Here is a 21710-nt window from a genome sequence, read left to right as displayed (position 1 = left end):
TAGTTTGTCCAAGAAAGATTTTAATTAAATTAATTAAATTTATTTTTACTATTTTAAAAAATATATATCTCATTATGCTGTTTTCCACATTTTAATCTACCTTGAATATTTCTTGTAGCTATTATTATTTTATTATTATTATTTGTTTGTCATCTTAAAAAATAGTTAATTTACCAGATGAGTAATGACTGGTAAAAAAAAAAAAAAAAAAACCCCACCAACTCAATATTTTCCTTCCAACCATTTTTTTGTTTGATGCAGAACTTCCAATAATCTTTTACCGAATTATAGACTACCAAAATTTCGTTAAATGATTTCAAAGAATGCATTCAAAAACAACACTATTCCCAATGTCACTGCAAATATACTTCTAATTATTTCAATTCAATATGCGATGATGGGGTTGAGTGTGTATAATTTATATTATTTATTATTTGATATATCCAAATAAATATTTGTTTGTATATTTTTTATAAAAGATGTTTACATGAATTTTTTTGTCAAAAAAAAAAAAAATCAATGTGTGGTCTATTAGTATTTTTTTGTTTTCATTTGAGATGTTTGTTTCTCTCAACTCAATATAGTATAGAATCACTTTTATATACATAGAGGTGTCAAAATAGGTTTGGTTCGTTGGGTTGACTCGTTCTGTCATGTGAAATAGATGTGTTGGGTTGGAAATTTTTCAACTCACCAATTGTTTGACAGACCCGTCCTGTCTAATGATGGATTGTGGTAAGTTGCAGGCTGGTCCACCTCAACACGCCAAATTACACATAACCTCATTGAGTTGGTCCGCCTCCCCATCTAAAATAAGTGAGTTGGATTGGTGTTTTCCCGACTCACCTACCTAAAGGCGGGCCGATCTGCGCTGCGTCGCTAATGATGGGTTGGGGTTGTTGACTGATCCATTTTGCTAGTCCGTTTTGATACCTCTATTAATATATCTATATGTGTATATACACTAAGTTCACCTTGAACCTTTTTTTTTAATCAAACGATAGTCAATAGGAGATAATTAAAATATTAAAAATTGAAATATATAAGTAATAATTAACTAAAAATATTATTGATCTCGATTGAGGAAGAGTTAATAACAGATCCAAAGACAACGCTGGATCCAATTTTGTGGTCGCTATCCAGTATTCGTGCATGCACAGCGCAGGTTAACAATCACAGTCATTCGTGGGGTTTCTCGAAGTGGTCAAATTGGAAAATATATATTTATTTCGTATTAATTGCGATAATTTGTATGGACGTTTTCATATTTAATGACCAAGATAAGCATCAAAACAATGCAAATTTTACAAAAAAAGAAATAATAATAAAATTATGAGATATTTGATTTTGTGAAACAAATCTCTTATCTGATCTGACCCGTGAAAAATATTATATTTTTAGTCAAAATATTATTTTTCGCTCCAGTTATGGATCAGATCAACATGTCTTACATATATAGATTCGTGAGATCATCTCACGTACAGTAGACCTACTCTACAAATTTTAATGACTTGGGTGGACATACTCTATAATTTCATTGAGAAACTCAGAAGATGTAATTTAATTTTTTTCTTTAAAAACAGATATCAGTAATCTCTACGTCCAATATATATAAATCTATAACTATTATCATTTTCTTTTCCATTTTATTCCAAGTATCTAATGGAGAGAATAATACTCAATATGAATATTGAATAATTTTTATATTTGGATAGGATGCTCGTAATTGATTTAATTTTTATTGTGAAATAAATGAAAACTTTTTAAAATGAAATTTCTGAAAACGAGGCGACCATGAATATATTTTTGGTGAGTGGTCAGATGACCATACTTTGTAGTTTTGTGGTCTGTATTCCTAAATGTCACCTCTTTGCAAGTGTTAGTTTGCATGGCATATTTGGCTCATCTTTAAATGCATTTTGGGACCATTTTTCAAGACCTTCAATAATTTGATGTAAATATATTGCTTCTTTTTATATTATCATATTGTTTATAAGATATGTTTATGTGTGTTGTGTGTGTGTGTGACATTAAAAATACAAACGGATTGATTTTGAAAATCTATTCCAAATCTACATGCCAGATGATAAGCTTTGGGCGGATGGAAAGGTGAGCTAAAAAATTTGGTCTCGATTTTGTTCTACATTTTTGCTAAAACACAAAGAGTAATTCATGTGAAATCGTTTCACAGTCAATTTTTTGACGTTAATCTCTTGCCCAATCTAACTCATGTAAAAAGATAGAATCGTCTCATGTGAGACATGGTCATTTAGTTTGTTTAGTCAAATTTCACCGAAGTGCTAACGTGGTGTTGAAAATCGCTGAAATAACAACATATATTGTTGAAACATGTGACTTGATATTGCTGATATGTCCAGTATCATGTAGTAGAATTTGACTAGAGCAAAAAAAATGTTAATAGTGTATATATCAATATCAAATTTTAATTCAAAATTAATGACATATCATCGTCTTTATCGTGTATAAATTATTGAAAAATATGTGAAATAATATTTTCTAAATTGTTAAAAAAAATAAACAGTGCGTGTTTTTTAGAACACTGGCTAAACCTATGCCAATAAATTTTTATGATTATTATTTGCTAAGATTATCGTCTATATTATAGGAAAACGATTATTAGTAATGTGAGTATATGATTTAATTCTGATAAATTTAAAATATTAATGGGTTTTTGTTTTTTTGTTGACCCGAATTCTGACATAGTCTAAATCTAGAAATTGGACAGTCCTTGAGGAACACGTACGTGTGACAGAGACATGTCGGTATCATGACCCAAACATAGTATGGGGTATTTTCGACTAGTCCAGTAATATGTTAGTGGTTATTATTAGAGCATGTCTCCATTTCTGGTCTCAGTTTAATCGATTTTCATATAAAAATAATATTTATTTTAATAATATATTATGATTCTATTTGATTATAATATTTATTTTTTATTTATATTTATGCAATCTGTATAGATAAAATTCTTGAATATACAAAAGTACCATGAAGTTTGTTTCTGAACATAAGATTATGAAACTAGTTAGGAAGCATATTGCATATTTTAAACTAGTTCCTAGTCGATTCGTTCGCATAAAATAAAGATAAATGTCGCTTGATCTTGAGACTAACATCTCTGATGTAGACGTCGTGTTTTATAGATAAGAATATGAGATGTCCATTCGTTCATATAAATGATCATTTGATTAGGCACTGAACAACTCTCATTCGGAATTTCCTAGTAGCTATCACTTATCGAGTGGAATAGTATACGATTATGGCTGTACACAATTAGTCCTTTGACCCAGGACAACATATATGTTCTACGTACTAGCATGCGCCTTGATCCATTTACCAACTCCATTGAAGGTCATCAGATGACGAGATTGGATATAGTTTTGAAATACGTATGAGTCAATTCTTTATAGTCGTGTATTTACCGCCTACCTACGTGTGTACATATTCTATGTGATCTGATTAATTAATAGTACAAGGAATCTATGTCCAGAGTAAGACCTGTGTGTTTTGAAAAATCATTTGCTCAGTTGAACATACCATGTCACTATTATTATTTATAGATACATCACATCCTTATCGAACTTATTTGCAACTCTCGATATATCAGTGGTTCTAAATTCGATCGAGATATATGAGTTGAATGGACCGTACTGTATGTTAACCATAACTTAATGTTCTTGCAGACACTATTAGTTATATCAAAAGGATCATTGTGCGATACTACTATACGCTCTTACTATGATCAAAGGATAAATCAGACTTGAGTTCTAACGGTCTTGATCAAGATGTTAATGAAAAAGAAAGAGACTAATTGAGGTAAGTATGAATAAGAATAAATGTTATGCTGAATCACATGAAGTTGGGAATAGAAAACTAGATATATATCTGAACTATTGAGTATCACACAAGTATCAGATTATTTGTTCATGTTGAGATATTCAAATTCAATTTGTTGAATTTGGAGTCTTTAGTTTGATGGAGATAAAACAGAGAACTTATAAATGAGTTTATGGATTGATCCCATTTAATGGAAGTTGTAGAAGTTTGCTTAACTGCAAATAAAATATGGAGAGCGAAACTGTCTATTTTAGTGAATGAATTCACAAAATAGGCAGAGAGCTGCCAAATGGATGAGTGAAAAATTTTGATATTCGAAATTTTCATTTTTCATTATAAAAAAGAGATTTGTACCCCCTACACATCAGCGTTGTGTGATCATTGATTAAGATTATAATAAGTTCACAATTATTTATTTAGTAAATTTAAAAAATATACTAATTAAATAATAAATTAAAAGTGGTGAATATTAAGTACAAAATTCTCGTAAAACATTCCAGAAGAGTCTATGATTTATTAATTAATTAATAGTTAATTGAGTAATAAAAAAAATATTTAATTTAAAGCATAGAAAAATAAATATGTATATGTATATATATATATGTGTATATCTATATTTTATTATCAAAAATTGATAATAATTTAATTATATATGTTTTTTTAAAGAGTAAAAAATATATATACATAAGAGTTTTTGAATAATGAAAAAACACTCCTAAAACACTCATGATAAAACGAGAGTTTTGATTGGATCAATAATTTTTTTTATATATGTGTAATAAATAGTTAAATAATATTCATAAATTTTATACACAAGTTTTTGTCCACCAAAAAGTTCTCTCTCTCGTCACAAAATTCGACCACCTCCTCCAGGGGATTTGGCCGACCACCTTCCCCCACATCACCATTGTGACGTTGCAACCCATCTGCCAAATTTTTGAAATTACGACGATCAACTCTCGACGTAAATTCCATTTAGATCTTTAGTACGATCTAAACGAAGAATCCAATTTTAAATCGTGTACTTGATTGGACGATTGAAGAAGTTTAAAAATCCGTTCGTAGGGATTTACAACCATGGTTATCTCATATTAAATTCAGAATAGTTGGAGCCGACATTATATACATGAAGATAAAATATTCTAAAGCACCATATGAATGATTTAAATCATATGACGCCAAGAAGCGTTTTAAATGTCAAAACAAATTTTTTTAAACTTCCATCTCTCATTGAATACGAGAAAATAATATTCCAACAATGATTTGCACTTATTAGTTATTATTACCGTACCTATATCCCTAAATTTTTGTATATTTTGAAGGATTGAATTCAATCTATCATAAGATATAATCCTCTGATATATTTTTTAATGTGAGAACGTACAAGCTTGAACCTTCTTCCTCGAGAGAGAAACAACTCGGATCACTGGCTAAATTAACCCTTAAATGATTGTTAGTGATAAGAAATCAATTACGACGTTTCAATTGTTCTACAAAACATATACAAATATTTCACCCCAACAACCTCTTTTTTCCCAATATTTCAACCCCTTGTAATAAATGAAAATTGGAATCATTGACTCTGATACTATTTGTAGGACGAGTGTTTACCCATTTACCAAAATCTATAGCAACTTTGATGTTTTTAACAGTATAATATCTCAAGCATCATATTTCGATTGCTCAACTAAACACAAACAATTATTACATCCCAAAAATAACCACCATATATGCAATTTGAATGATATCTTCGTGGTAGCATGTAGGACCGAGCGCTTGCCGCTTTACCAAAAGTTATAACTAGTAGTAATGGTGCAACTCAAATCTTTTAAACCGCACAGCAGCTCAAGCACCACGGTTCGATCGCTCTACCAAGCAAGGACAATTATTGTACCCAACAATCTCCCTCCCAATAATTGTATTCTTTGCAATCAATGGGAATCGAACCCGTGATCTTGGCTCTGATACCAATTGTAGGACCGAACGCTTGCCGCTTTACCAAAAGTTATAACTAGTAGTAATGGTGCAACTCAAATCTTTTAAACCGTACAACAGCTCAAGCACCACGGTTCGATCGCTCTACCAAACAAAGACAATTATTGTACCCAACATAACATCTCGTTCACGATTTGGAAATTCACTTTCTTGCTCTATATCAAGTTTCCTTTTCAATGTTCTACATAATTATATATTATATGCAATTGTAATTTGTAAGTAATGATTGGAATATCTAACAGGTCGGTCCCTTTGTCAGATAATTAATAATTTAATCAACACCTGTAATGCATAATTATGCTGGGAGGATATGATCTGATATCTCATGAAAGTTTGTTTATAAAAATATCAAATTAAAATAATAAATTTAAAATTTGATATTTTTTAAGATATAATTGTGATTAATGAGTAGAATTATTTGGAATATTTCATTATTAATTAATGTAGTGATACCAAATTAGATATCGACATGCTACCTTTCACATAATTGGTGCGGGTAGGAGAGTAGACCGACGGGCTAATTTAAATTGCAGCTCTATTTTTTTTATTTAAAAGAAAAACAATTACATATAATTTTGAACATTAAAGTGTATAAACGTAAATTCTTGTTATCAAGTCATGGGCGTCATTGAGTTGAGTTTAGGACGACTTTTTAGATTGTGTTTTGATCGACGTATTTGATTCGAAAAAGTATTAAACGAGGAGCATCGAGTTTTAAATAATATTTTTTTTTTTGGTGTATTTGATATTTGTCGTAATTATTATTGAAATTGTTTAATTTGAAATAAAATAGATTTGAATTAACTTGAATTTTGTATATTCGAATGAAGTCAGAATTTAAAATCATGGATTTTAAACTTGCATAGTAATTCAAGTAAAGCCTTAAAAAATTTCGATGCTCTATCTACTACTCTTTCATTTCCGAGCTAAGTTTGAGACGTTGTACCACACATTTGCATCATAGGTTATATTTTATAACAAGAACTTTGGATCAATTCTCAAATTATGGAAATAATTTGGTATGAAAATTACCTTATTAATTTTAATTGTTATGGTGTTTCAAATTATATTTCATGATGCACAATTTATTTATAAACGTTATTCATTTGATTGGGATTCAAAAGTGACTAGCATTTTATATTCATGTCGCAAACTACAAGAACACCAATAATATGTCCATTACGAGGTATCCAAATTGATGGAACATGAGAGTATGATGTCAAATAATTACGAGTTCGATTATCTCAATCAACTCTTTATCGGACAATCGTGCTTAATGCAGTTTACATGTGGTTTGTAGGATATCACGTTAAGACCAATTGTTTACGAAGTGCATATAACAAATATCGGTCGCTTGCTTCCCGTCACAAAAAGAAAAAGACAAAAACTTGTGTGAGACGGTCTCACGGGTTGTATTTGTGAGACAGATCTTTTTTTTGAGTAATCCATGAAAAAGTATTACTTTTTATGCTAAAAATATTATTTTTTATTGTGAATATGGGTAGAGTTGACCTGTCTCGCAGATTATGATTCGTGAAACGATCTCACATTAGACACACTAAAAAAAAACACACCAATAACATTAGCTAATAAATCAAATCCAGACTGTATAATCTTTTAAAATTCATTATCAGATATCGCATATATAATATGTAAGTCAATCAATTCATTGATATGTATAAAAAAAACAATGAAATTGACCTTTATTTAGTTTCCATGCAAAATTGAGGAAATGTGCATGAATGGCATTAATGTCAGCCAGCAACTTCCAAAATTATTTTTCCCCCTTTTCCATTTTTAATCTTAAAAATATTGGCAGCACAGTACTGCATCTCTTACAATCCAATAAATTTTTTCATAATACATATACATTATTTACACACTTCTTTCATGTATGAAGAATAGAATTCAAGAAATCTCTCGAGCTGTATTGGTTCTAAATTTTTAATGATTTTTATCGAGTTTAAAAGTTTAGAGATATTCAATCTAAACTTTTATATACTCTATAAAAGTTTAGTGGTATATAATGTAAATATTTGTAAATTTTTAAAAGTCATGTGATCTCCAAACTTGACTTTTAAAAACTCTACAAAAGTGTAAATGTATCCAAAATATCAATAGACTTTTAATTACTCCACAAAATTCTATTAAGTACAATAATTAAAGACTAAGGTACCACAATGAAATGTCTAAAAATGTCTTTGATTCAACTGAGAGAATTAGATGTATATTGAATTGAAAAATCTATCAAACTCACATACTCAATAGTCAATACAAATATTAATTTTCATTTTTTTCTCATCCATATTTTTTTCATTGTATTTGTAGTTTTTAAAAACATTTTTTTTTATTGCTAACAATAGTTTAAAATCAAAATTATTAGTATCGTTCATTTTATTTTTGGAGTTCCAATCACAAAAACTTATAAAATTTAAAATTAGATTTATAAAAAAGTTAAAAATGTATTACACTATGTAACAAAAAAAATTATAATATTTTATTGAACTATAAATTGAAAATAATAATAATTTTTAATTAGTAGAATTTAATTTTTTATTAATTATTATATAAAATTTTATGTTTAATTATTTACTATAATTTTAGTCAATTCATATCTTGATTTTGATTATAACTCAAAATTATTGAACGATGTGTGTGATTAATACATAATTAAAATTTTATAAGTTTGCACTAATTACAAATATTTTACATACTTATTATTTATTTTCTGGTACAAATAATTGTCTTATTTATTTTTTTTGTTTGACATATTATCAAAAACAAAATTGATATGTTTTTTATACAAAAATTTATTTAAAATGAATAAATTTAATTTCAGTTTAATTATTTATCAATATTGAAATTTATTATTATGTATTTTTTAAAAATATTAATTTTTTAAATAAACATGTTGAATTGACTTGAATAATTGAAATTTAATTGCAATAAATTTAGTACTAACTTATTTGTTGTCTTTCATAAAATCAATATGTAAAACATATTATTTCGAGAGAGAGAAATATTTGAAATAATTAAAAGTTATTCACGTTCAATTTCTAGTTCAAATAAATTTTAAAAAATCACAATAATAAATTACAAAGTTCATATGGTTCTATAAAAAAGTTTACAAATGTTAATAAAAATATTCAAAATTAATCTACAAGATTCTGTGAAAATATTTAGAAATCTGTGAGATTCTGCAAAATTCAGCAGAAATTTATAAACTTTAAAAAAGTCTGTTATTTAAAAAAAGTCACCAAATCTCTGCAATAAATACACCCTCTTTTTTCTTTCTGGCTTTTCCAAAAATAATCATTGTTTTTGTCGCGACTCCTAATTCTACTCTTAAGGAGAGGAGAGTGCTTATTAAAGACTAAAGATTAAATAATTTTATCTATTAATTTTTTTTAACAAATGACACTTTTTCAATTAATTTGAATATTAATGTTCAACTTTAGTTTTTTAAAAAACATTAAAACAACGATGCAATTCTTACAAATTTTCTTTTAAAAATAAAAAACTTAATTGAGAGACTCGGCCCAATTAAGCAATTCTTTCATGAACATTGGAATATGATTTCAGTCTTGGGAATTTGGGTCCAAGAACAGCAACTTATGCTGTTATGGCAGGCAAACACCCCATTTTCCTGTTTGTTTCACGCACCTCCCTTCCCTGTAAAAAAAAAAAAAAAAAAATTTGACTCGAAAAAATCCGAGTAGTTGGATCGATCCTTACTGGGAGTGCTTAGTCCACGACACTATTAAAAAAAATTTATTTTTTTTACAAAAATCGATTTTTTTATATTTTAATTATTTCAAAATCAAAATTATATTTTTTATATTAAAATATGAGATTAATAATTCAATTTAAATTTACAATTTCATTTTTGGTTACAAATATATATATGAAGGTAAAATGACGTATCTCTTATTATTTTTTCTTTTATGATTTTGTCAACTCTTTTTTTGAAAAAATGTTAATAAAAATTTAATTTTTTCGTTACAAATATGTGATTCCGAACGAACAAGAATAAAACGAAGGTACATTCAATTTTTTTTTGTATTATAGTTCTTTTTAAAAAACCTATTTTCTCTTTTCTTTTATCTTGTTAATTTTTTATTCAGAAATTAAAATTTTATTAATCACATATTTGTAACAAAAAATAAATAAATTACAATAAAACAAGGTGACAAGTCCAAACTTAAAGAATCTAACATAACAGAGATTCTTCTCCGAAGTTGATATGATTTCTAGTAGGAGCTCACCGATTTTTATTCATAAAATGACTCAATTTTGTAATAAAAAGTATTAATTTTGACATAAAAACAGGTGATCCAAATGAACGGGAAGTTCTTTATATTATTAATTATTCGTTTTGACTCAAGATAGAAGAAGAATCGAAGAGCGAAGGCCGCGGAGGGACGGGAACTATGGAAACTCCCTCGAGCATCTGAGTGACTCTTCTCATGGATGGCCTTAGTGATGGATCTTCTTGGATGCACCAGATTGCCACCATCGCCATCCTTTCCACATTCGTCATGTCATTCTTTGCGTCCTCATCGTTTTCCACTAGCCTTTGGGTATTCTTTTTTCTGTAGCATTCATAGGCCCAATCGACCAACGCCTCCTCTTCTTCACTCATGGAAAATCTGACACTCGACTTGCAGCAAATTATTTCCAGTAGCATGACTCCGAAGCTATAAACGTCTACTTTCACCGTAATGGATGCCTTTCTAAACCATTCGGGTGCAAAGTATCCAACCGTGCCTCTGATGTTTGTCCGCGTAGCTCGGCTTTGTTCTGTTAGCAAAAGTTTCGCCAATCCGAAGTCGGAAATCTTAGGTGCGAAGGACTCATCCAAGAGGACGTTTTGAGGCTTGACGTCGCAATGAATTATCTGAGTGCTGCATTCTTCGTGTAGGTAAGTCAGACCTCTGGCAATACCAAGAGCAATCTGCACTCTTTGGTTCCAATGAGGCCTTGATATTCCAAACAGAAAGCTAGCCAAAGAGCCGTTGCTCATGTATTCGTACACCAAAAGGCGGGAGACTCCCGCATCGCAATATCCTAGGAGATTGACCAAGTTTTTATGGTGGGTTTGCCCGATCACTCTTACTTCGGTTTTAAATTCCTTCTCACCGTCCTGTACGGATTTGTCGAGCCTCTTGACAGCTATGTGTTTACTAGAATTTAACGGGAGAACGCCTTTATAAACCGTCCCAAAGGATCCTCGGCCTAATTGCAGCTTGAATCCCCTAGTCGCCTGCTCGAGTTCTTTGTATGTGAACTTTTTTATTCCAAATGATGTTGAATCTGTCTGAAAATTTAGCACCTTCTTCCGGTATGATAAGTAGGCGAGAACTGACGAAACCAGCAGCAGAACGAGATTCAGGAACGCTGAACTGCCGAGCAAAAATGATCCGATGAGAATTATACTCGACTTATCTTTGCTTTTAGAACACAAGCTGGCCACGTTCCCTCGCGGGACCTTAATCAACGCCATCCTGTCTAGATCTAGCGACTGTTTTCCATTGGAAAGAGGGAATTTTTTCTTCCAACACCTATTCCCATGGTAGATAGCGGCTGCACAATAGCAATCATAGAGGCAAAATTCTTTACATTTTTCCTTGTCTACATCCAAACCAGTCTGAAGCTCGTAATCATTCAAGGGCCAATCAGTGTTATTCAGCTCCTTAAACTCGATCAAATCGACGTTCAATTCCCATCCGTTTTCTTGACAGCTTGGCAGCTGAAAGTTCGGCTTACAGCCTCGTTGCATAAGCAGAGGATCCAAAGGAGAGTATCCTTCTGGACAACGGCAAGTAGGCTTTCCATCCAAATTCACACAGTAGCTATTGTATCCACAAGCCCCACTGTCCAAGTAACCCACAACCGCGGTGCAAATATCTTCTGGAATTCTCTGGACGACACGCCAACTCGAGATGCAGCTTCTCCTATCAGCAACATAGTTTTTTCTGGGATGATCATATTGCCTAAACACGCCATCCTCATCAATCCTAGCCATGTAGTAACAGTCTTGTTTTGCGCCTAGAACATTTTTGGTCACATTGTACACTGTTTTATTATTCTGTTCTATGTAAATATAACCAGCCTCATCATAAATAAGCACAGAGTTGGAGACAGGCCTCGAGGTTACTGTCCCACTTTCCCAATAAGCACCACTCTTATATCTTGTGGGCAAGAAAATAGTGTAGAGCACAAGATTTCCATCGCTCTGCATCTGGAGCTGAAATCTTCCTTCAGTATAATTCGTCTCGGATAAACGAGAAGTAAGTGTCCCTCCCATGCTCAGCCTCTGACCAGGTAAGATCGTATCAGTAGGAAATTTGAAGCTTTCCCATAGGTAATTCGAATCTTCGCTTCTCAGCGCAAAATTTCCTGAATCGAGCATGGCACCACAACTAGCTTTCTCATCACTGGCACGCCATATCTCCTTGCCCTGTTGATCATAGAGAATTAGGTGGCCTTCATTGGAAAGCTGGACTTGTGAACCAACTTGAACTGGATGCTCGTTTTCGGACCAAACTATGGTTTGTTCCGGTATCTTGTTGAACCAAATGGCTAAAAAGAACAGATCTTTGTAACTAGAAGAAGCACTCGAGAGGAGCCGAAATCCAAAGGCGAATTCAGCAGAAGGTGAAGGCCAGCTATGGTTGGTGCTTCCTGCTGACAAAGCAGCCCCTAAGTTTACATTACATTCAGACTGGCCTGCTCCAAGATCGGCTAAGAGAAGAGACACTAACACCAACAAGATTGAACGAAATCTTGTAGTTCCATATTCCATTTCTGGAGCTGCAGGTTTTCCCAAGGAAAGAATAAACAAAATTACAAGTTATGTGCCACTATCCTTTGACTGACTGAAGGGCCATTATACAAATATCGAGTTTCTCTCCGATCATATTTACATCATGCTCATGGATCAAGGTCTCGTCTCCAATTTCTAATAAAAAAATAGTTACAAGTTATCTTAAAAAAATACGAAGTTATGTTTATTTTTATCTCAAACGTAAACCATAATTATATATTTTTTTAATGCTGCCATTGGTCATGTGATATCTGCAAGCTATATTTATCTTTGAACATGAAAGCTGTATTTGTTATTGTATTCTTGTAAGTAAACCGAAGACTTTGACTTTGTGCGTGTCGACCGTTGACTGCTGGTTGACCAAGAGGCATGTCCATTTCACCTTAATTACAAATCAAATTCTTGGCCCATCCTAAACGTAAACAAAACATTGATATCCCGGCATCTTATAATTCAACAAATCTGACTTACGACTTGGTTCTCAACTAACAAAGAAAAAAAGGCACTTTTCCTTCCCAAACAATTATTTCGATTGTACCAGATATGCAGTGGCGGAGCCAGAAATATGATTCTGTCCGAAACTACAATCTCCTTTAAAAATTAGTGTCATGCAAGTCACGTTTTCTTTCAGATATTATAGTGAGTCATGAGTTCTAGCATCTCAATAAGCATATTTTTATACTTCTTGGGGGTAGTGAGAATATTGAGTTAAATATGCACGAGTGAAATAAATACTGAGATACATCGTCAAATCTTAACGAGTAAATGAGACAACACCAACAGTAACATACATCATTCCTTGAACTCATGAGCGTTACAACCCCATCTATCACACCAACAATAACATATATCATTCTTCGAACTCATGAGCGTTACAACCTGATCTATCAACACTCAAGTAAGTTTAGTCACTCATGTCTCGCGTCGCTTAATATAAGGCAATACACTAATGAAATAAAGTCGCGACTTGATTAACAACTATAGTTTTTGACATAATAATATTCATTTGACAGTAACATAAAATTGTTATTAATATGGTTTTTTTTCTTTCTAGTATTGATTATCGATCTTCAAACAATAATGAAATTCCAAAACAAGTAATATTATATTTTAATGGATTACGTTTTTTCGTATATTCTTTTATTTTCATTTTTTAAAGTTGCTAATATTAAAAACTTTACTAATTGTAACTGTATTTTGGTTCAAAGGTTTTAAATTTCCCTCCCTAAACCCACCGTGGACGCACTCGCGTAGTCCGATGGAAACGACCGAGTCACGATCATATTTGGCCACCGCCACCGAGGGCCTAATCGGACCTGAATCCCCCGTTTTGCTTTCCGTCTCCGAACCGAGCTCTGGAGAGGAGATCATGTCCGAGACCCCTGACCACCTCACATTTGGTAGCTTTTCTGTTCTGTATGATCCGCAGTCAACAGATTCAGAATCAAATGCCTTGTTACGAGTTGAATCCAGGAACGAAAAATCGCAGTCTGGTGTCATGCATCTGTATGGCTTGATTCAAAGAAAGCAGGCAGTGGAACTGAATAAGATTGAAGAAGATGCAAGGAGGATCGAGATGTCAACCGGCCATTTTCGGGTTAGATTGGTTGGGAAAAAAAGTTTATGCAAGAATGTGGAGACCCTCGTCAGCCAAATCAAATCAGCTTCAAGATAGATTTCAAATTAACTGAAGTCTAAAGAACTACAAGAATTTGATTATTGATTATGTATTCTTCAAGCAAACAGAGACAAAGCTGTTTGATTAGTTATTATTCACAAATTCTAGGAATTAACTGTATTCTTCAAGCAATTGACTCGTTATCCTTGGTTCAATTCGATGAGTAAAAATTATTTAGGCACACAAACAATTGGCTTAATTGGTGTATTTTAGCCAAATATAGAATAGACTTGTTAATAATTTTTACTCATCAATCAATCATCCAAAATGAAATTTTATAATATATATATGACAAAAACTTGTGTGAGACGGTCTCACGGGTCGTATTTGTGAGACGGATATCTTATTTGGGTCACTCATGAAAAAATATTACTTTTTATGCTAAGAGTATTACTTTTTATTGTGAATATGGATAGGGTTGATCCATCTCACAGATTATGATATGTGAGACGGTCTCATATAAGCACGTGTTGTATTAGTATGTTTGGCTTTTATTGCTTTAGTCGGTCTATTTTGAAATAAAAGTGGTTTTCTAAATTTTGATTCAATCATAATTTGAGAAGTACTTTTTTTTCACCCTAATTATCGAATGAAATTTTTATATTTGTTTTTTTTATCGGTCTATTTTGTTCGAAGATAAATTTGAAGTAATCCTCGAATTACTTCTCCCGTGCATGGTAACTCGGTAACAAATCAAACTTCGTATTTCTCTCGACGACTTAAAAAAGAGCACCTGATTCTTTGTACCAAAAGATAGGCAGTGAGTTCAACACTAAGCGTATATTGAGTAATTTGTCAAAGATAAAGTTACTTGGGAAATTTTGAGACCAGAAATCTAACTTTATGAATAAGAAAAATGAGGGAACCAATCTGACCAAAAGCAAATCCATGCATCTTTGTAATATTTATGTCTCCGTGTAATGAAAGGTGTTCCGACTAGCCTTTTAAGGATCAAGAAACTCAGAAGATAAGATGATAAACATGCATACTGCGGTCTGTTTCCGATCGAATGCGATTACAAACAAGATACAAAAACTACAAAAAAAAATGAAGCTAAACCCAGATTTCACTCATTTGTCAACTATTAAAAACTTCACCAGAATATTTCACTTTCGAAAAAGAATCTAAAAGGGGTCTCCACTCCATAGATGCAAATCCTGCAGGATATTTTTGATTTGTGCCCATAATATTGCTCTATTGAAGTCATTTGCTCCAAAGAGTGAATTAAGGCCTCTATATAAGTTTGATATATATGCTAGTGGCCTAGTGCAAAACAACCATTCTGATATGCTAGTGCAAAACAACTATTCTGTTGCAGAATTACCAGTACAAGCTAGGTACTTCAATTAGTCATGCAAGAATCTGATATTTACGATAAACCTTGACAATTTACATGGTAAAAATATGGCATCCGATTCTTCAGAGCCCGTATTAAAAGATCGGTAGCAATTTAAAGAGATAAAAGCTAATGAGCCAGAGGATCACAGCCTTCATCGAAGTGATATGCCATCAAAAACATCCATTTTCAACTCCTGATAAGAAAGAAATAGAATCCTCATTCTGCCTATAATGATAGTTACAATATGTGTACCCGATTTTGGAATTCAAATAACATGAAAGCAGGGACCTGAATGAAAGAATAATGGGATAATGAAAAGTAAGGTGAAACTTCATACCATTAAAGGACCCACTACCTGTATAGTGGGTATAAAGTTCGTGTTCAGAATAAAGACTTTAATTTATAACCAGTTAACCATATTAGTTAGTCTCTATAAAACTAGGTGCTTATACTTAGTTCCATCAGAAGATTTTCTACACAAAATGTCTTAAAACTTCCTTGAGTTATATCCACCTCGGTATATAAAACTCACCTGATAGTTGATCATTTCACTTTGCAAACAGTGAAGATGGAGATAATTTGGTCACCAAGTACTTCAGACAACCAATTCTATGAATGTCAAAGAACCTTTGACAGTTGGTAATAACCAAAGCAGAGTTTTTTCACAGGCAAGCAAAGATTTGAGAGCAGAGTAAGCTAGTAGCATGACTGAAATGAAGGGAAACCCCTTGAGCTGTATGAGGAAACATAGAAAATATATAAGAACTGAGAGTTTGGATATTTCAGAGGCTACCTCGAAGCAACCTCCGAGAGGGAAGCGTGCGTTCCTATGTGGAGTCAGCTACAAGAACCAGAAATACGAGCTCCGGGGAGCCACACAGGACCTGAAAAACATGAAAAGTTTACTAGTTGAGCAATTCAAATTTCCCACTGATTCCATCCTCATTCTTGCAGGTAATGCTGTTCTTTACCCAGGAATAAGCATATTCATACAGCAAACGCACTTTTAAATGAACGTTTTTTGGTAATACACAAATAATTCTGAGGAACAGTAAATATTATTGAAAAATGTTGATAGATGTGGAGAATGACAATCTACACAAGGAAACTAAGCATGTATTTACCTTGGAAGTTGCAGCATAAAGTTGATTGATTTTGCTTCAGTGAACTCAGTTACACAGGGGTTTCGGTTCTCCATTAGATTAGGTTTCTTCTCTTGAAACTAAGCCAATAATGAAACAAATTTTACAGAAGATGAGTCCCACTGTTCTCCAACAAGGAAGAATATTGAAATGGCCTTCAAGTGGCTGATGAGGGGCATTCAACATGGGGACTCTTTGGTATTCTACTTCTCGGGGCACGGCTTACGACAACGTGATCTCCATGGTGATGAGATTGATGGGTTTGATGAAACAATATGCCCTCTCGACTTTAAAACTAAAGGAATGATTCTCGATAACTACATCAACGACACAATCGTTAAACCACTGATATCAGGTGTCACACTTCATGCTATTGTTGATTCTTGTCACAGTGGAACTGTTCTTGACTTACCACATGCTTACGATATACACAAGTAAGTACTTTCTCAAATTCCAGGCTCCGTTTTTGAATAAATCAATGCATTGAAGAGATGCAAAATGATAAAATGTTTGAGTGAGAGATAGAAAAGCGACAGACTTGCCAAAGATTTATTGGATTCTTTTAGCATTGATTCAATTCATTTCTAGTTACCCATGAATATTTATCAGGAGCAAATGGGAGGTAGGCCATCATCCATCGGTTGATGGTAAGGGTACAATGGGTGGAAGGGCTATTTGCTTTAGTGCCTGCGAGGATCACCAACTAGCTGCAGACACATCAGTTGAGGATTTTCCCACTTATCTCTCCCTTTCTTGTCGTTTGTAGGAGTGAATAGGCATAAAACATTTCATAAATTTCAAGCATAAGCAGAAGATAATGATAAAGAATTAGTCTGGTGTAGAAAGTAAGAAACTTCTCTTGCAGGCCCTCTCATCAGAAAAAGAAATGTCAGGTGCCATGACATCCACATTTATAAAAGCAATAAAAGAAGCAGTCACAAAGAACAAAAAAATAACCTATCAAGAGATACTTGATTCTATGAACAAGTCCCTCAAACAACCTGATAAAACTGGAGGGCTCGGAGCTAGAATACGGAGAGTTTTCGAACGGAAGATCTCGCAGGTTCTTTCTATATCCTTTATAAACATGCAGCTTTAGCAATTTACGTAGGCAACAAATTTGAGGCAATACGAAGTCAGCTTTGGAATTTGAAGTATAGACATAGGTATCCAGATTGGATAAAATTGTGAACTTTCGAGTGGAACATAATCGGGGCCGCTCCAAATTGGAAACTTTCATATGATTAACTTATAATTTACTTACACAACATCAGAGTAAACTCAAAATACGCCAAAGTTTTCATAGTGATCTTTGCACTTACTCTGAAAAGGACTAAGTTGAGAAAACTTTTCAGGATCCATTGTTATCATCATCTGAAGTGTTTGACACCAACACAGAGTTCAAGATCTAATAATGCAGAGTTCGCTGAAACATTGTAATGGCCAGTAGAGGAAGGCCGGTGGAGGTCCTTGGTCCCTCTTCTCTAACTCTAGGACCTCTAAGGTATCAATAAATTATGTTTTTGTATTTCAGTGATATGAAAAGAACCAAAAGAAATATAATGATTTTAAGCAGGTCTAAGACAATTTTAATTGCCAGAATGGGATTTAACCCATGTGATCCTTTAAGTTGCACGATGAGTATAAAGAAAATCAACATCAGCTTCATCGTAATTAAGTAAGATTAATGGTCGGGCAATGGCTTGAGTTTGGGGGCTCAATATTGTATAATTATTCTTAATAAATTGTAATGCAGTTAGATTTCATGAGAGATGCCTTATTACAGTGGCTAATTGCCATATTCTACAGAAGTTCCTATGATGACCATCGGGGAATATAAATTAAAGAATAAAGAAAATACTAGGATTATACAACAATGAATAAATATAAAAATAATTACAATGTGGATACATCGTTAAGGAGAACTCCAGAAGAGATACTTGGTTTGATGGGATGAACTGGGAACAGGATTAGCAACAAGAAATGACTTTAAATGCTTTGCGAATTGCTTAGGTTTCTCAATGTTCACAGCATGTCCTGCGTTCTTTATTATTACCAACCTCGCTTTCTCTCCTATGTGCCTGCAAATTATCGAACAAACTAATTAAAATATTAGGCATTTGATGTGTTATTTCAAAATCTCTGCTGCAAAACTATATTATATCGATTTTTTCAAAGCCCTTATGGGTGCATATAGAAATCCAATGGAAGTATGACACAAACTTCTTAATAATTTTAATTTATCTATTTTTTTGTAAAACCATATCTTATTATTTGTCAGCGTATTGAAAACCGAATACAATACATATTACAAAAGATTGGTCACGTAGCAGAATGTGTTTGGCTTACATTTGTAGACGGTGTGACAATTCAACTGGAAAGATCTTGTCTTGCTCTCCCCATATAATCAATGTGGGCTGCACAATCTTAGGAATATTAGAAAGCTGCCTCTCTTTGATCAAAGCTTGGATCAGTTCCTTCTTCTGTTTCACATGATCTGTACAGAAAACCTGAACAAAAATCATAAACTTCAAAATTTTGCATGTTTCCACTTCTAAAATTGATTGACAAGTGCATGCAAATGAATGTCACGAGGGGAATTTAATGTTTTTTTTAGTTATATGTAACACTCAACGGTATTCATACATGCACACACAGTTTCATTTATATTTTCTTCATGATGCGTGCACTTGTTAAAGCAACTCACTATCTGAGAAAAAATTAAGGTAACACACAAATATCGACAAGATTATATTATATCAACTAAACCGTTTTGATGCAAGTATGAGATTCAACATGTCTACATCATTCTGTGTTTCACTCCAGTTCTACAAAAAATGGAAGTTAAATAATAGTAATCCTTCATCATATCATCCTCGTCATGTCATCCCATGAGTGTGCCTTTAAGGAAGTTAAAAATAAATCAAAAGTGGGAACTCACATCAATGTAATCTGAGAGGAAGCAAGAGGGGACCCCTTTCGCAGGCCTAACAAAAGCAAACTTCATCAACTCCCTCAACTTCTCCGGCGACTGCGGCATCAAAATACTCGCTACCTCATCCAAATCCGACACCTCAAACAGCCCATCTCTCAGATCCTTCTCCTCCAAACAAACCCCCGTGCAGCAGAGCACCACCTTCTCAACCGCCTCCGGGAACTGAGCCGCCATGCTGTACCCCACAAACCCGCCGTAACTAATCCCCACCAAGCTCATCTTCTCCACCCCGTATGCCGCCATCAACCGCATCACGCACTGCGCCTGGAACACCTCGCTCCGTTCCGGCCGCGTCGTGGTAGAGTCACCGAAGAAGAGGAGGTCCGGCACGTAGATGTTGAAACGCGGCATCAGGTGGCGGAGTATATCGCCGTACTGCCACATGGCATTGGCGCCGAAGCCATGCACCAAAAGGAGATTGGGTTTCGATTTCTTGTGGGATTTGGGGACCCAGCAATGCATGATGGTCCCTTCCTCGAGATCCGTTTTCAAGGAACGGAGGCCGGAATATGAGAAAAAGCTTCTGTATAACCAATCCGCTGAACCCGTGAAGCTCAAACATCTCGCCATTGTTATCCTATCCACAAATATTCAGGAGTAAACCAGTTATGAATCAAGAAGGTTTCATCAATCTCCTTGAACATGTAGAGGGCTACAACATCATCTTGAATACGGTATATTTGTTCATATGGGTCGATTTGAATGCGCAAAACATGATTAACAGCGAATGGAGATCATATTGAAGCTTGGAAGAATTGTCAACGGCAGAAGGTTTCTTCGGAGGAGAAACCGATTTGTTTATGGTTCCTTCTCAAGAATGACTATGATTTTGTGGGCGATACGATACAGAGTTGAATATATTCGCGTAGATTTCGGTTTCTCCGAGGTAAATGGCTTATGATTCGCAGGTCTAGTATTAAAATATATATATAAAATATATATATATATATATATATATAACGCTAAATCTCCTTGGTTTTTTGAAATATTTTGCCACTAGTTTAATCAATTCCAGTTAAATTGGTATATGTTCAAATAATTTCTGAGTCGAACCCATAAATTATTTTGTTATGTAGTTAATAAGCTTTAGCATTTTATTATTATATTTTATTTATATATTAAATAAATATATTTTGATAACCATGTCTCTCAGACTATGGTCGTGGAACATAATATGCAAATATTATTAGGATGATACGCAATTTTCAGATGATCACTGTCCCAGAATTGCCCAAAATCAAGCATGCTTAACTTTGGAATTTTTAAATGATGAACTCCCGAAAAAAGATGCACCTTGATGATATGAATAATACTTATTAAATCTTTTAAGCTCTCGTCAACTGCACAATCTCATATCAGAACAAATTTGAAATCTCTTTCATTTTGATGTGAAATCAATTTATTTATGTTCTCTTGGGAAAAAAACATCTAGGAGCATATCATTGCTCGTGTAACATCATGACACCAACGATCACTCTATGTCTTCTTGGCCCCGAATGTCACAGTACGATATACTATATGTATTTTTCAATATGATATGATATATCAACCCTAAATAAAATCAATAGCCACATAACGTGTAAAACTTCAAATTATAGTTTAGTATATACAATCTTATTTCTTTTTCTACAATATGTTTTAATCGTGTTTCTCTTACAATACATGTTGGTATGATGAATGAGATTAGCAAATGATGAGTAATAAAAATGAATGATTAATATATAAAAATATATCGTTTGATATATTTTTAATTTCATGGTTATTGTTATCTTACATCTTAAATGTTTTTGCAAAATGCACACAATTACATAAGCCTATAAGACCTGCTCATTTTTTCAGCCTAAATCAAACATGATTATCAGAAGATATAATCGTAA

The 21710-nt window shown here is 33.0% G+C and overlaps 3 protein-coding genes and 1 long non-coding RNA gene across 4 annotated transcripts in view; 1 reads left to right on the top strand and 3 right to left on the bottom strand.

The window, feature by feature from the left end:
* Positions 1-21710, bottom strand: part of LOC140814184 (uncharacterized) — a 95799-nt gene that overhangs the window by 36867 nt on the left and 37222 nt on the right. The gene's annotated exons all lie outside the window — the stretch shown is intronic.
* Positions 10035-12736, bottom strand: LOC140815109 (G-type lectin S-receptor-like serine/threonine-protein kinase LECRK3). Its single transcript, XM_073174222.1, has one exon. It carries the CDS (start codon positions 12656-12658, stop codon positions 10220-10222), a length of 2439 nt encoding a protein of 812 aa, XP_073030323.1. The 5' UTR covers positions 12659-12736; the 3' UTR covers positions 10035-10219.
* On the top strand, positions 16119-18461 carry LOC140814494 (metacaspase-1-like). The gene is made up of 5 exons (XM_073173505.1): positions 16119-16650; positions 16948-17272; positions 17448-17559; positions 17704-17901; positions 18194-18461. The coding sequence occupies exons 1-5, from the start codon at positions 16401-16403 to the stop codon at positions 18248-18250; spliced, it is 942 nt and encodes a 313-aa protein (XP_073029606.1). The 5' UTR covers positions 16119-16400; the 3' UTR covers positions 18251-18461.
* LOC140814493 (uncharacterized) lies at positions 18188-20742 on the bottom strand. Its single transcript, XM_073173504.1, has 3 exons — positions 19780-20742; positions 19188-19348; positions 18188-18919 (listed from the first exon to the last, which is right to left on the bottom strand). The coding sequence occupies exons 1-3, from the start codon at positions 20401-20403 to the stop codon at positions 18754-18756; spliced, it is 951 nt and encodes a 316-aa protein (XP_073029605.1). The 5' UTR covers positions 20404-20742; the 3' UTR covers positions 18188-18753.

Source organism: Primulina eburnea, chromosome 15 (assembly GCF_022965805.1).
Source record: "Primulina eburnea isolate SZY01 chromosome 15, ASM2296580v1, whole genome shotgun sequence".
Lineage (NCBI taxonomy): Eukaryota > Viridiplantae > Streptophyta > Magnoliopsida > Lamiales > Gesneriaceae > Primulina > Primulina eburnea.
The sequence above is the reverse complement of the archived record's forward strand: the minus strand, read 5'-3'. Positions and strand labels throughout refer to the sequence as shown.